The following is a 16,649-nucleotide window of genomic DNA, read 5'->3' as shown; positions in this document are numbered from 1 at the left end:
AACACGGCCTGGATTATGCGTGCTGAGGTGTTTTTATTCACTTCTCACCCTGGCAACAGGAGATAACCTTGAGAGGCAACAAACTGCCATTCAGAGATGGAGATGCTTCAAATGAAAGCATTTGATTTTTCCTTTCTGCAGTCGTGCTGTTTCCCGTTGAATTTCTGCAAGCTCCCGACACTGGTCTGGTTGGGCTTGTTGGTCACGTATATGCACTACTTGTTCCACGTGAGAAGGAAAGAAGGGCTTTTTGTATTTTTTTTTCATGCCACACGCCTGATGTGTCATTGCAAAAGCCCGTCCTCTCTCACATCCTGGTAACGGTTGCTACCTTTGACAAGAGGGCCTATAAATATATATTCAGGCTTTCATTCAACAAGCTACTCTCCACAGAGTGACCAAGCCCAGCTTCCCCTGGTCCACATTGATATTCAGAGAGTTTTGTGATTTTGGAACAAATGAAAGAAACAAGTTGCCTGTTTTTCCTCAACATCTTTAGAAGGAATCCGCTGACAGAGAAATCATGAATCCAGGTTGCTTTGTGTGGTTCGTGTTGTGTGACCACACTGAAGCCATTGAGAGGGGGATGGGGAGGTGGGTTCAAATGCTGACACTATTGTTGAATATTGATTTCATTGATCCTAACCATTTGCATACATTAACATTAAACCCGAGCATTATTTGCCTCACAATGTTATACCTTTAAGATGTAAAACCAGTGATTTGTGTATCCATAGAAAATTATTTTCGTAATCAGGGGATCTAAATGAATTTTATGTCCGTTATGATATAGAAACTGGACTGTGGTTGGACAAAATAGTATATATGTTGAATTACACAACAATAGGAAGAACTGATTTGATCGGTAATTGATTAACGTCATAGCATCCACAAAGTCGAGCTATATGGGGTTAGGGTTATTGTAAAGATTGTTATCAGCAGTGATGCCATAGACTTCTTGTCTTGTTTGAGTAGTTAATAAACGCTAGAAAGTCCCGCATTAGGAGTTATGAAGAAATAATGATGAGCAGCTCATTGATTATGACGTCCTTCCTGATGGGTTCTTCACTTGTGTCCCTTTTAGTAAAGCGCTGCCTCTTCAGTGTCTCTCTTTAACCTCCAAACCCTGTTTCCATCTGTCCTCTCTCAACAGAGAATGTCACAGAGATCAAGACAAACATTTTTGTCACCAGCTTTGGCCCCGTGTCTGACACGGAGATGGTGAGTTTATCCACAGCAAACACTACAGAGAGAGATTGGCTAAGGTGGACAAACACACATACAAGCGTCTCCAAAGCCCATCCAGACAACTGTCGGTATTTTTAGATGGAAACATATATTTACATTTTATGAAACGACTACCGCTTTCTGGCTCCTGCTGTTCTCTGGAAGTGAGCTCATGTCCTAGTTGTGTCTTTGAAGATTGGCTCCTTTTGGCTACTTGGACACGAGGCAAAATTAATGTGGGTGATTTAAACTTTTAATGCAGCGTGACTGGCCTGTATGGAGCACAAAGAGTGCCAAAATGAAGTGAATAACTACATCATTAAATAATGAATGAAACGTGTCGTTAACTCATTCAAATGGGAAATCAATCAATCAATAATTTATTAACTGCATAAATAATTTATTGAATACATAAATAATCAAAACATTGGTTCACTTTATTTAAGGAAAAAAAAAACATATTTAATTATTTCATGGCTGTAGTGCTGCAGTGCGTCACCAAACAAATGAAACTGTTACTGGAGCTTGTCAGCAGACTGTAACATCTGCTGCTTTTGTTTTCATTCGAAATGCATTCTGGGATACCTAGCTGCTCCAAGTCCACTGCATCAGTCCATTATCTGGGATTGATCTGTCTTGACTGGCTGTGCAGAGCAACCAATCAGATGATAGGGCCTGCTGACAAGCCGCAGTGACAGTTTAAATGACTTCATGTTGCACCACAGCGCAGGAACCATGAAATAATTAAATGGGTTTTCTTAAATGATGCATTAAGCATGTATTTAATTATTAATTTAAATATTTATTTCCAATTGTATTTAATTAATCGCTTCTACAGATAGTATGATGTTTGTTCCCGAACTCCTCAAACACAGCTGCTTCGGTTTTGATGAAACGGTGATTAAACTATTTACTCCGAATAAAGACTACAATTTTTTTCTGTGTATTTAAATATAGAAACTGTGTGATCGAGGCATGCAAATCGAATGGAAAGCTTGCACCTTCAAAAGCACATCAGACGAACATTTTAACGGTCACCAGTGGGTTTCACCTTTAAGAACTGGGATGTTTTTAGTTTTGTATGTGCCATGCCTTTAATATTCTGCACCATTAATAAGGGTGAAAGACGTCACAGCGCACGGCAGAGATTGGAGAATCTTTTGAGACATTTACAAGCAACCTCCAAAGAACCATGATCAGCATAAAAGGGCGCAAGTCGCAGTGAACAGAACAGAACGGTGTGGCCGTTCTTTTGAGATAAAGTACTAATGTTTACTATTAAAAGCCCCTATTATTAATATTAATGTGAGGGTTAAGGTCGTGTCCATTCCTCTTTTAGTGGCTGTGTAAACGTGTAGTTTTAACCACTGTTCAAAATCATATTTAGAAGTAATTTACAAGTAATTAATCTATTTATGCTTGTGATTTATTGGTAGATCGGCATTTAGAAATAATGCCAAAGACATGTATAAGAATCAGTGTAACTAGCTGATAGCTGGATGATATTAGCTGTACCATGTACAGGATGGGGACGTCTTTTCTTATTAGTTAGAAATTCCTATTGCATTTCTAATGTTAGTGATTAAATATGCTTTCTTTACAATTCTCAGCTATAACTATACCAAGTTTTAGGCTATTTAATGATGTATTCTTTTATTTCCTTTTGGCACTCTTGTTGCTCCATAGACTTATTCCAACTTGTCTGAAATGAATCATCTCTTTATTAATCCTACGAACTATAAGGTTCTACCTGCATAGTAGAAAGACTTAAATCTCCCCTTTCATTAAATCTCCCATTACACCCTCTCCCACACAGCAGTGATCAGACTTGCTACTTTGTCAGAGGAGCATGATTGATTGATTAATTGTGGCAGGAGACCTGAATGTTTCTACAGTCCATAAAAGCTTATATGTGAGCCCGATGACGGTGTCATTATTCAGCGAGCTGCCGTGTTGGTTTAGTTTCTTGCTCGTTTGTTTTTCCAAGCTTAAAGCGAGTTGATATTTCACACATGAGCAAACTCAAGATGGATTTAAACGCTGCCGTGTTTAATCACAACGCTGCAAAGTCTTCATCGATTTATCAGGACATACAGGAGGATCTGTTTTCCCTTTAGCTTGTCCTTTATGTCACATTTTCAATGTGAGAAAATTTTTTTTCTTTATTCAGTTTATTTAGGTTTTGTTCAGGGGAAAATCTCAAAAACTGACAAAACGGGTGTATTAAATATGATTTTAAAAACACAGCCAGAGGAAGATCTGTTCCCTTTAGCATCCTCAGTGATAAAGTAATCAGCTGACACACTAGTACACAAGCCAGTTGCACGTGATTACTCACAGCACAGCACACGGCTAAATCTTCTCATATTTTTTCCTTTTTAATCCCGTTTAATAAAGCAAACTGCACCTGTTAACACTGTGATGTTTCTTTTTTTAAATTGTTCCCCACAGGTTTGTAATCAGGGGATAAAGAACATAACCATTTTAACAGACATGCATCTGAAACTATTTAAAAAAAAATCTCCACAAAAGGACTTTTTGCTTCTCTACAAAATCCAGGGTTAGACTTCCAAGCTAGGTTTGAGGTCAATGGCGACGATGACGTTAACCTCAGGAGGTTGACATCCACCAGGTCACTAGTGACCAGTCTAGGTTTAGGGTTGGGTTTTGTTTGAGTCACATACCAAACAGGCAGATTTCACATGCAGTGTCAAACATGCATGATACTAACCTAACCCAAGACAAGTGGTTTAGTAGCTGGTGGATGTTTTGAGGTTAAGAAGGTTGATTTTATATTTTCTACATGTTTCGTTTGGGTGTTTTTTCACTTAAAACCCAACCAGGATCTTTTTCCCCTCTGCTGTTCGCCTTAGGAGTACACCATAGACGTGTTCTTCCGTCAGAGCTGGAAGGATGAGCGCCTGTGCTTCAAAGGGCCCATGGAGATGCTGCCATTAAACAACCTGCTGGCCAGCAACATCTGGACCCCAGATACTTTCTTTCTTAACGGCAAGAAGTCTATAGCTCACAACATGACCACGCCCAACAAGCTGCTGAGGCTCAAGGATGACGGCACCTTGCTTTACACTATGAGGTATGATGGATTCCCTGTATAACGAGCTGTGACTAAGAACAAATTATCAAAAAACCTTCACATTCAGAAGCGGCGTGTAGACGTACAGAGGCTCAAGGTTTCTCAGGATTCTGAAGTGAACCTCATAGTTATCTGTCCTCCATCATTTACTGAATAATAGACCAGACAACAGCAGCAAGGCCAATATTACACAATAAAGCTTTGAATGTAGAAAAATTGATATGCGACTCAGCCTGCAGGAGAATACTGACATCCAGTGGACAATGAGAGGTATGATTCCTCGTAGAGATAGTTCATACCAGCAGTAAGCCTATTTAAACACTTTATTCCTTTAGTTTTTTTTTCCTTTCGCTAATGCTGAAAGTCACAGACCAAATCTCTTTCCAGGGAGATCATTCATTATGAAAAAGCGTCCTTGTTGTGAACTCGTTTTTGGCAGTAATTTACTGGTAAGTTGGAGCCAGGAAGGGAGGAAAAGTAGGCCAACAGAGACCTCCAAAAGGGTGATCGCTATACGCTAAACCACTAGCAGATATGGATAAACACCAGTGTAGTCTAAGCTTTAAAAATGAGGAAAGAAAGCGTAGTGAAAGCACCCCTCTGACAGAGAAATTATCATGTTCCTGTTAGCAGGTCACAGAGTGACCTTTCGACCAGTACATTAAAATAATTCTGTGCTCATTCTCAGAAGTCACTGCAGCTGCAGGTCTTAAACAGAGACTCCATCACGGATGAGAGCACCTCATCTGACACCCACAGGGGGAGTAACGCTGCACGGAGGGCAGATTATCTGTGTGCTGCCCCCGGTGACATATATACGTTTCCAAAAGAGGACACATTCACACGTAACACACATGAACCAACACAAAAGCACACACACTGCGGGTGTGAAGCACGTTGTAAGCTCTAACATGATGCTAACCTTTGACCTCAGAGCTTAATAAGTAAAGGGTTGCGTGACTGGTTCATCTCTGTAAGTGTGAAGTGATGGAAATGTATGGAGACGCACATTTATATTCAAATGGAAAAAAATGTAAATGCGCAAGTGTGTTGTTGAATCTAAAAACGGCATCAGATCCTCTGTCACAGTAGAACAGAAGCAGCAGTAGGCTTGCTTTTAATCGTGTGATTGTAACTGAACATTTGTCGTTACCAGCAGTGCTTAACCGTGAGCAGTTTTCCACATTACACACACACACACACACACACACACACACACACACACACACACACACACACACACAAGAAAACATCAGGATCAGGGTACTTTAAGGTAACAGCTAACTGCAATAGCTAGCTAGCTAGCTGGACACCTGCTATCTAGGTAGATTGTTCTGGCCTCTATTAACTTTAACTATGTTTTTAATGGTGGTTGACAAACAGCTTCTACAATAAGTAGATTGCCCTCATTTTCTTGTGGCTCTTTTGTCATTGCATATCAGCAAGCACCTGGAGCCAACAAGGAAAATAAATATATCTATAATCACAGAAACTAGTCAATTTTTTAAGAGCTTTAGTCTCTGTTGGAACATCATGGAAAATCATGAAAATCCCTCTCGCTAAACATGCCCAAAATATAAATGCAGGTCAGAGTGTGTACAATTAGCTCAGGATTCAGATACTTAGGCTACGTTCACACTGCAGGTCTTAATGCTCAATTCCGATTTTTTGATCAAATCCGATTTTTTTGTCTGCTTGTTCACACTACAAATAAAATGCGACAGCAAACGTGCTCTAGTGTGAACGCTCAAAGCAGCCCGCATGCGCAAAACAAGACGTCACACACAACGCGCTCGGTTTAGACCCAGACCAAACAGTATTGTTTGACTGATGGCCCTTAATATAAAGACTTGTTTCAGACTTTACGTTTCCCAATTTTGCTTAAAGTTATAAAGTTATTTTGTTATTTACATATGGCCTAATAATGATCCTTCTTGCTGTTTTAGAGAGGAGCGGTGCTTCAAAGGATAATCTGCAGATTTCTGTCAGAATCTGCAGATTATACAGTACAAATAAAATGTTCACGTTTCTCCAATGTTGTCTTCCCAACAGTTTCACTAACATCCACACTCGATGGCCAGGAAGCGTTCGCGATGTCTTCTCCGGCGCTGATAATTGGCGTCTGTCTTGTGTCAGTGACGTAAAAGACGGATTTAATGCGACATCACCATTCAAACAGCAGTTGCTTTCTAAAACATCAGATATGTTATAGGTATAGGGCGATCGTGGCTCAAGACTTGGGTGTTCATCTTGTAATCGGAAGGTTGCCGGTTCGAGCCCTGGCTCGGACAGTCTCGGTCGTTGTGTCCTTGGGCAAGACACTTCACCTACCGCCTACTGGTGATGGCCAGAGGGGCCGATGGCGCCAGTGTCTGGCAGCCTCGCCTCTGTCAGTCTGCCCCAGGGCAGCTGTGGCTACAACTGTAGCTTGCCTTCACCAGTGTATGAATGTGAGAGTGAATGAATAGTGGAATTGTAAAGCGCTTTGAGGGGTCCCGAAAAGCGCTATATAAATGCAATCCATTATTATTATTATTATTATTATTATTATATGTAGCGGATTCAGTACCACATACGAAAGTGACCCAGGTCGGATTTGAAAATATCGGATTTGTGCTGTTCACACTGTCACACCATGATCGGATATGGGTCGCATAGGGTCAAAAAAGTCAGATTTGATGCGCTTTCGCCTGCTGTGTGAACGTAGCCTTAGATAGCACTCAGTTTCAGACACTGTTTGCTTTTGAAGTCATGGCCTGCACCAAGGCCAATTATAACATAAATAACATTGAATATTGTACACAGTATGTGGAGTTATGAGTTATTCACATCTTCGCACTCTCAGTGTATTGAACATGTCAGTCCCCATGTATACAGCAGATTAACACACTCAGTAAACAGAGGTGCAGACATACTGTCATTCACAGTAACTGCACATTATAAGACATTTACACACGCCCCACATTTCCTCAGCAACATGCACGGGTGTCAGTGAAAGCTCATCAGTTTTCTCCTCTAAATGCAATTGCGGCACCGTATCATTTGAAAACCATTACTCAGCGGAGAAGCGGACGGGTTTACAGAGCAAATTTCCATGCGTTTGTCTCCATGGATAATTCTTAAAATGCCACTTCTCTCAGCACACCGCAAGCTTAATGCATACCAGTCAGATTGCAGTCATTATAGGCAGATACCAGATAAGCTGCTACATCAGCTGTATGGAAGCTCTGTATTACTCACGCAGGGAGTGCATTGCACACCATTGTCATTAGGTACAGCTCAGTTGCCATTATCATTTGTGCTGATGTGCTGCTATTGCCTATAGACTCTCTGACTAATCATTTGAACATAACACCACACTCACTAATATGTTATATGAATTGTAATGGCAGGTTCTTATCAAACTGTATTTTTTTTTTTTTTTTTTACGTTTTAACACTTTCAACTGTTCTTCCTTTGTTATTCACACCTTATATTGATTATATAACTGTGAAACACTCTCAGAATTATGGGTACAGTGAAAGTCCCTATCCGTCCTACAGGTACAGTCCACATCAATGTTACCCCCAGGGCTAATTAATGGACCTTAAAGTATCTATATGTACTTTTTTGATGGCCAGAAAGTAAATATGTGGTCCCAAACTGTAAAATTGAGATATTCTTACCATTTCCTCTGGCGTTTAACATCCACCAGAGTGCTGAAGCACTTAAAGTTATAGCTGAGGTCACACGTTTATGTAGGGGCATAGTTTAAAAATTTAATGATTTTATTGTTTCTACTAAATTGTCACCAGCTGTTTAAAACTGGTCTTTGTTATATATAAAATATTGTCGTGTTGGTGTTGTTCCCAGATCATCATGAAAATGTTGTTTCAGGATCAACATTGCAAGTGACCAATCAGAATGTTGTGACGTTATTCTTTTGCGCGCCAAGCCATTCGTGCATTTATGAAATTCCAGTGTTGCAAGGACAATATCAATTCTGCTTACCGTTTATTAAAGGGTTAGGGTTAGAGTCAGGGTCTGCTGATCGGTGGACAGAGGCGGTTTCTCGCAGCTTAAGTACAGTTTTTTGTTTTACGGCGGTTTTTCCTGAAGTCGCAAAACTATGACGTCACAACATTCTGATTGGTCACTTGCAATGTTGATCCTGGAACAACATTTTCATGATGATCTGGGAACAACACCAACACGACGATATCAGATCGTGTGATGACAGTACCTTAGAGGGTACCCAATGGTTTATGTATAAATAAAACTCACTTACATAATTATGCCAGTAAATAAACTAGTACTGTGGTACTAGAGAGAGGGACGTATATTAAAGTATTTCATTAGCTTCTATGGGTAAAATAGTTCAGATAGCATTAAATAGGAAGGTGCTTTATTTTCTGAGCGTGTAGTACAAGAAGTTTTCAAAATGTGCCTTTTAGTGTGAAAAGACAGATGGTGCGGCATTGTGGGTTGGTGGGTAATACAGCATAAAGCTCCTGGACTTTCTGGCTCTGTCGTCCGACTTCTCCAACTTTTCTGCAAGCTCAGGCATACCAGAAACTTTAGATTTCCCATCGCTGTGTGAGCGGCCACGTGTTGGTCTGCTTCTGTGCAGCGCGTGGCTTTAAGTTCAAGCCCATGCCTGCCTTTAAGGCACGCAGGATAAGTCTAATCCATTATTTAAACTAGATCCGCAATGAGATGCCTGGCTTTTGACTTTTAAAGGCACCGAGTTAGATTCTGCTCTCTTTACAGCCATCCTGGCTAATGGGGCTACATGAATAATTAGAACATGGTATAATAGCCGACAGCCATGTTCTCATTTATTTATCCCAAAGACACTCTTTCCTCTTCCACGCAGAGAACCCTCGAGCTGTGTCGACACAGTTGGATGGTACTGCACTGATGTGGAAAGCAAACCGAGCCCCCACCCCCACCGCCACGAAACATTCGCCTTCGCTAGGCCCAGAAGTGCAGAAGTGGCCTCCTGTCCCACTTTGTTCTGCTTCGTTCACCTTAATGATATAATTGGGAAACCTCCTGCAGTCGCCGCATACTGTACAGGCAGGAGGTACTGGAGCGTAAAACAAAAACACGTCCCATGTGGTTTGCGCCCCATCCCCGGTGACACATTTGTCAGAAAGATTATAATAGAGTTCAGCTAAGAGGAAAAATAGCTGCTACTCTGTGACTAATGTTGAGGTATGCATGAGCGGCTAAAGCAGAAAACAAGTCCAACGATTCATTTCATCTAAACGTATGTTTGTGTGCACTTAGTTTATCCTTCATTCAGCCCATTAACCTCATTGTAGTCACATCACCGCTGCGCTGTGTGATTATTTGTCATCACGCAAAGAGCGGAACTACCCAGAGGGATTTGATTTAATCTGGGACAGATAGCTAAAAAAATAATTATGTTTTGTGTGTTGTTGGTTTGTATGCCTGATTTAATTAATCTGGCTGCTCTTTCAGGGCACAGAGAGGTGTCGTCACAGCGGCTGAAGTGATAACGCCATGTCTCGGATGACTGTGAATACCCAGTAACAAATAAAACATTAAAAAAAAAAAAAACTGTCGTTATGTTTATTGAGGATTTGAATGAGTGGAAGGTGATTGATGAACATCATCAAATCATGCTAATGCTCTCATTTGTTTTTAATAAAAATGTGTTTGCCTTAAGGTCAGTTCAGAAGAAAACAAAACTGAAGCAACCTCAGTTCTTTTTTTAATGGGGGGGGGGCAACCAAGCCCTCTGACCACCAGGTGGCAGTATTGTCACTTGTGTGCTAAGGGAGAATTGCTGGACTTGCAAGTGTCATGCATAAGAGTACACCACCATTTTACTGTTATGAGAGGTGTGATTAATTTCCTGGCAATTTCACCTACTGATAGCACTGATTAAAAAACAAAAAATATCTTAAACAATGTGTGTTTTCAGGTCCCTTCTATTCTGTATCGCTCCCTTTATGGTAGATAGCTGAGTAAAAGATGTGACGCACCCCTGTGTTACACTATAAGTGACTTACTGTGTTATGTGTTTTGTCTTAGATTGACCATATCAGCAGAATGCCCCATGCAGCTGGAGGATTTTCCCATGGATGCCCACGCCTGCCCTCTCAAATTTGGCAGCTGTGAGTAAAAATACAAAAACAAAAAAAAAACCCTCCTGTGAATGTCGAGCCCTATATTTATTTTCCTGTCTGCTAGTCCCAGCTACTATGATACACAGTGGAGATTTTCCAGTCCAATGCAGCGTTTTATACAAAAGTTTAATCTCAATTTAAAAAACAAAAAGAGGCTCTGTTTATTTTGGGGATAATTAATTCACTCATTATCGAGATTATCAAGATTGCTGAGTTTGCAATCCATGATTTTCTTTCCTTAAAGCAAGACTATTAGTACATTTTCCATTGTACCATACTTGTCACTTTTGTCTGCAAAGTTTTGAAAAGCAAAAATAAACTAAATGCAAAACTCTTAGATTTATTTAGTGTTATCTTTAGGTGCAATGTAGAGCTAAATGCTAAACTTCCACAGTACTTGGAAAGTAAGCTTTGGCATACTAGACATCTTAGCAAAGAACCAGTTGCATCTTGACTTTTTTATACTTAGTTGCTAATAAATAATTTGTTTCCATTTCTTTAGTTTAATCAGTAGAAAATGCCAAAGGTAACACAGTTTGGGGTGTAAAGGAACATTTTTGAATCAATGAGGTAATTCCTAAAAGACTATAAAGCAAAAATGTGGTATATCTCAGCATGGTGTGCAATGTGTCCTTAACACATCTGAGGAAAGTAGACAAATGGAGGAACAAGAAAAATTGGAAGGAAAAATCAGCAGCATACAAACAGTTTTATAGAGTCATGAATCCCTAATTTTAAAATTTTGCTTCAAGTTGTTGTCCGTATGTACAGAGGTGTTCAGGATTAAGCTACAATAGTGAGTGTCTACAGCCATCTGTAAAACACGCTGGTGCCTCTGTCATGGTTTGGGGCTGCTTTTCAGCCAGTGCTGTTACAGCTTCATTTTTCAACAATGAAGAATAAAGAAGAATGATCCCAAACACACTGCCAAGGCAGTAAAAGAGTACCTAGATAGAAAATCACTCAGTGGAACACTATCAGTCATTGATTGGCCTCCTCAGAGTCTGCACTTGAGCATTGTGGAAGCGTTGCAGGATCAATTGACAGAAAATGTAACATAAGGCAACTAACATTTTAAGATGAGTTTTGAATGTCCCTCAAGAAGCCTGGAGAGCTATTCTCAAGGATGTCCTCAAAGACATTAGAAGAAGACGTTCTTAAGAAAGCTAAGGCTATGTGTAAAAATAATAATGGTCTTACCAAATATTGACTTTGAAGCATGTGTCTGTCTGTCTGTCTATCTTCTCAACATATAAAGACATGACTGATCCCTCTAGACATTTGCACTGCACCCTATGTGTATTTAGTATTTAGCTATAATAAGCTAAATGCTAAACTACAGTTGTTTAGCAGTTTGTTAGAACATCAAATCGAGAAAAGTCAAAGTCAGTGAAAAGACTCGAGGATATCAGTTACATAGCTGAAGACCTACTAAAGATGTACCTAAACTTTATCTTTTAGCTTTCTGAGTCTATATTTATGGCTCTGTATCAACTATTAAAAACTTCTGAAGGGAAGAGATTACCGAAGTCCTCCTACGCTTAATTAGGTTAATGACTGGAAGGGTTGTCCCCAATGCCCTCTTAACTTGACGCCTTGTCTGTGTGCCCTCCCAGCAAGGACATATATAGAAACTTGAGTGGCCCTGTGGGTATTTAAAGACGGAGCTGGCCAAATGCCACACCTAAGGAGCCTGTTGCACTAAAAGGATGAGACTCTTATGCCTAGATTTTCAGTGAGATACAGCCCGCCCACTTTCACCACGTAAAAGAAGCACATCGGATTGCAATCCAATTATGGAAGCTGCTGGGCTTTCCCATGGCAAAATCTAACCTCTCCCCCTGCATTAGCCCACAGGTAAACGGTGTCAGTGTGCAATAACAACAGGCAAAGGTGCTCTTTCATCGTTCAGTATCATTATAACTACACGATGCATTGCTAGAGCTAACAAAATAACTTTTCTGCTGTATCCTGTTTTTACCATCACATTCATTTTAGTGAGTTAATCATCAATGAACCAATGTTCTCTCAGTATGTTTCCAGTTACAGCTACCAGAAGCTTTAGTTAAAGCCATCACCATGGCAAGCTCGCAAACTAGCTTTCACTTGATCTTGTCATCTTGCTATCTGGTTTTATCTGTAACAGAGTGCAGTAGGTGGATATTAGATATCTCAGTAACCTGAAGCTTTACCTTTGCTTGTCGTAAAAAGTCTAGATTTCAATGGAGTCATTTTTACCTGATAAAACTTGTAAGTATTTTGCTTTGTAAAGCAAATAGCAAAAACTTCAGTCAGTACTTTCCAATTGGATTAATGCATGACAAGCACAGTCCTGGGTCATAGTCATAAAAGTCTATTTTCTATAGGGCCTCTATATCCTCTCCCTTTGTGACATTGTAATGATTTATCATGCTATTAAAGCATGGAGGTTTACTGTACACTAAGTCGTCCTGGGTAAAGGGTAACTAATCCCTTACTCTGACCTACTAATTTAGCTTCTGTACGGCCTTAAGCTCTACAGTTCTCAAATATACACTGAGGATATACACTAAGAGGAGTAATACTAATCAGTAATCAGTGGGCCTATAGTCTATTTTTTTTATGTAGTACTTCTCAATTCACTTAAGTTCACCAGGACTACACAACTTCAAAACAGTTAAAACAAGTCTGCAGAATTACATACTGGAGACCATTAAAGACAATAGAGCTATAAAAAAAAATCCATGATGAACTGACTAAAAAAACAAGACAGTTCTGACAGTCATATAGCATCTGCACCAAGGGCAATAGAGACAGATGAACAATTGCCAAAGAAAACTACTTTCTGCAAAATTGCTGTGCGATTACCATAATTGACGGCTCTGTGATAGAAAAAAGGGCCAGTCATTTGGAACTTTGCAAAGCTGGTGTTTATGGATAGGCGGGTGTTTAGAAATTCCTCGTCCCATGAAACGGGGCATAAAAATGCAGATGATGATGTGAGGTGTGCAAAACCTGAGCCACAGAGCGGTGGGAAAAACAATCAAGCGCGGTCTAATGACTTAGCCTGCCTTCCCTTCAACCCACAATGATCCCACTGAATGGCAGTGAATCATTTTATGATTGTTCTCCTTCTTTAAGCCTTTATATATTCTAAGATATGAATCTCTGAATTATTTCTGTAATCCCACCAATCAGAGCTCAACTTCGCCTACTCTGTAATGACAGCCTGTTGAGGAGCCAAAGTTTGACCCTGACCTCTGGACTGCCACCACCATTCAAATGATGTTATTTGTCATTTAGTCAAACACCTATAATTACACTTCGCAAGCAATATTTTGTAGTCACGACAGTTTCTGACTATGTGTTCCTATACTTGTCTAGATATAGGCGGTAAAACAATTACTTCCTTTTTCTTGGTGCCAGGTCTCACATAAGCCCATATGGCGCAAATAAATCTCACACCAAATAAGGGGAGGGATCAAAGTGGAAAAATCGACTAGGCTAAATATCAGCCTTGTTCCACATTTCAGCACCAGTGCTGGTCAATGGAAATCAGAGCATTCAAAGTAAAGTTTATGTGCTTCACTTCGCCGGGGCATGCAGATCTCAGGATCCATGGGTGTGCTGCCAAAGTGCATTTACACATTGGCGACTTAATTCATTATTCAATCAATTATGTTAGACATGGAAATAGGATCAGCCGGGTCCTATTGGCAAATCAAACTCTTTTTTTCTTTTTTTTTTTGCAACAAAGACAAAGAGAGATGATTTACACAAGCAGTGATAATTTCGTTACCCAATAATTTCCGGCATAGTTTTCATGAAGGACCTTTTTTCAGACAAAAACAAGGCAGTAACTAAATAAAAACTAATGCATGAGGAAACAACCTATGATGGAAAGTACTGACCCTTTCATCAGCAAATAAACGAGATGAAAATATTCTGGAGAGATGAGATTCAAGTTGGTGCTCAAGTTGGTCTACCTCATGTTGGAGGCCGGTTGTACTGCTCTGTCAACAAGGAGCTGGTGCTTTTTGTCCTCTGTTTGTATTTCTAATGCCTTTCTGACTTATGCTTATGTGTTGACTCATGTGCCTAATCAGCTTGGTGGCTACAATGCCTGAGAGGAACGTTCATGTTTTGAAAAAGTAGGTAATTGGGTGGTCGTTTGATGGTGGAGGTCGTTCATGAGTAGGATTGTTCTTTCCTGTCTACCTGTGCAACCTCTATAGGGTCCGGGTATCACCTCATGCTACCAATAGAGAAACCGACCCTAGTCAAATCCAAAACTAGTGAACAGTCAGAAGGAATGAGGTGGGAAAAAATGCCAGTAGCCTCCAGCTGTAAAATCATTCCTGTTTTGGGGGTTGTCTCATTGTTGCCCCTTTGGTGCACCAGTGGTTCATTTCATTAACACCAAAGCAATTTAAACTAATTAACACCCCCCTCTCCCTCTTACCTGACCAGATCTTTATCCCCAGAAGTTTAAGTGACTTGATGCCATACTAACCTCATGGCTTTTCTACAATCATCTGTAAAACATGGTGGAGACTCTTTCATGGTTTGGGGCTGTATTTCAGGCAGTGGTGTTGGGGATGTTTCCAAAATTGATGGAATTGTGAACAGAACAGTTCCATTAGATTTTGATCCACCATGCTATACCACCTGGAAAGCTTCTGTTTGGCAGCAGCTTCAGTTTTCAGCATGACAATGATCCCAAACACACTGTCAATGCAGTAACAGCATAATTGGATAGACGAACACGCAATAGAACACTATCTGGATGGATTGGCCTCCCCAGATATCATGATGACAGAGAACAGAAGAAAAGGCAGCAGAAAAGCCTGGAGAACTATATCTGAAGACTACCTGAAGAAATTACAAGAAATCTTGTCTAAGGAACTTTAGGCTATATTGAAGAATATAGGTGGTGATATCAGCTGTGGACTTTCAAACTTGTTTCGACCTTATAAGCTGTATACTGTACATTTCAATAAATTGCTGCACCTATTTCCCATTTCCCTAGCTACATATGTAGAACAACGGGTTGCTCAAGACTCTTGCGTAGTATTGCTTATATACTTTATATGTACTGCAGGTGATAGCTGAAACAGTCAGTGACAGCACAAATGGGCTAGCTGACAGTGAGAGCCAACAGGTTAAACATCTAGCTGGCTAACTTCATAACAATTCAAGTATCTTTTTAAAACAACCATAAAGGAGCTCTTTATGAGACAGAAAGCCTACATGTATGATAACTCACCACGACTGAGCTGCTAATATCTGCCTAGCCTGTGCATCCAGCTACAGAGAATTTTCAACTAGTTTTCAACAGAAATAAACTTAAGTAACATAATTGATGGAATTAACATGCTCCTCGACCTTTAAATGCTCAGTTACTACAGTATGCAGCAAGTATTGCTGTTATTTAACGTTTATGCCCTACTGAATATTGATTTGTCAGTAACTTGTAAGGGAAAACACACTTTGCCTTTTGAAATCGTCCACTTTTACTTTCTTTAATAATTCAGACAGCTGCACTTAGAGTATGTGTGGAACTGCAGTAATTTATGACTCCGACTGAGCTGTAGCTGCTTTTGCCTCACCCACAAGAAGGAGCAGCAAAGCATTAAGCATAAAGTGTTGAGAAGTTGGCAGAGGTGCACTGTCTTTCCTGCCAAAGTCTTTAGCTTTTCCTTTGCCTAATGAAATTCACCAGTAATCCCTTATCGCAATCTAACTACCCTCCAATTAAAGGTCTCGGCCTTTGGCCTGACCATGCCCAATTTTAAACACTACATACAGTCTGGAGCACTACCCAGCTGCCAAGTGAACACCCAGAATGGAAATACTCGGGTCAAGATGTTTTCTGCCGGCCTAAAATAGACAATGCCAACGCTGTTACACAAGAACAAGCCATGCTTTCAGTTGTGTTTGTGACAGTCAGCATAATAAGTTGTTTTAATGCAATTTCAGCTCTTCTTGTGTTGTATTAATAGATTTAATGTGCATAATTGTCTTTTTCATGCCTCCAGAAATCTCTTGATGAGGAAACAACACTTGGCTGCACCAATTTCACCGTGCACGCCTCTTTAAAAGTTGTTTATCACTGCCAAAGAACTAATCACTGCTTTCTGTCCCCAGTATGAAATATGCAGCCTTTGGAAAGCATCAAAAGTAAAGAATAAATGCAAAATGAAGGCGTCTAG

The 16,649-nt window shown here is 40.1% G+C and overlaps 1 protein-coding gene across 1 annotated transcript in view; it reads left to right on the top strand.

Annotated features, from left to right (window-relative positions):
* Positions 1 to 16,649, top strand: part of LOC100689998 (gamma-aminobutyric acid receptor subunit alpha-5) — a 39,215-nt gene that overhangs the window by 3,022 nt on the left and 19,544 nt on the right. The window contains exons 4-6 of the mRNA XM_005450000.4: positions 1,154 to 1,221; positions 4,101 to 4,321; positions 10,364 to 10,446. Of these exons, the coding sequence (XP_005450057.1) occupies positions 1,154 to 1,221; positions 4,101 to 4,321; positions 10,364 to 10,446 (372 nt within the window). The remainder of the gene's footprint in view (positions 1 to 1,153; positions 1,222 to 4,100; positions 4,322 to 10,363; positions 10,447 to 16,649) is intronic.

Source organism: Oreochromis niloticus, linkage group LG23 (genome assembly GCF_001858045.2).
Source record: "Oreochromis niloticus isolate F11D_XX linkage group LG23, O_niloticus_UMD_NMBU, whole genome shotgun sequence".
NCBI lineage: Eukaryota > Metazoa > Chordata > Actinopteri > Cichliformes > Cichlidae > Oreochromis > Oreochromis niloticus.
Note: the sequence above shows the minus strand (reverse complement) of the source record. Positions and strands in the feature narration are given on the sequence as shown.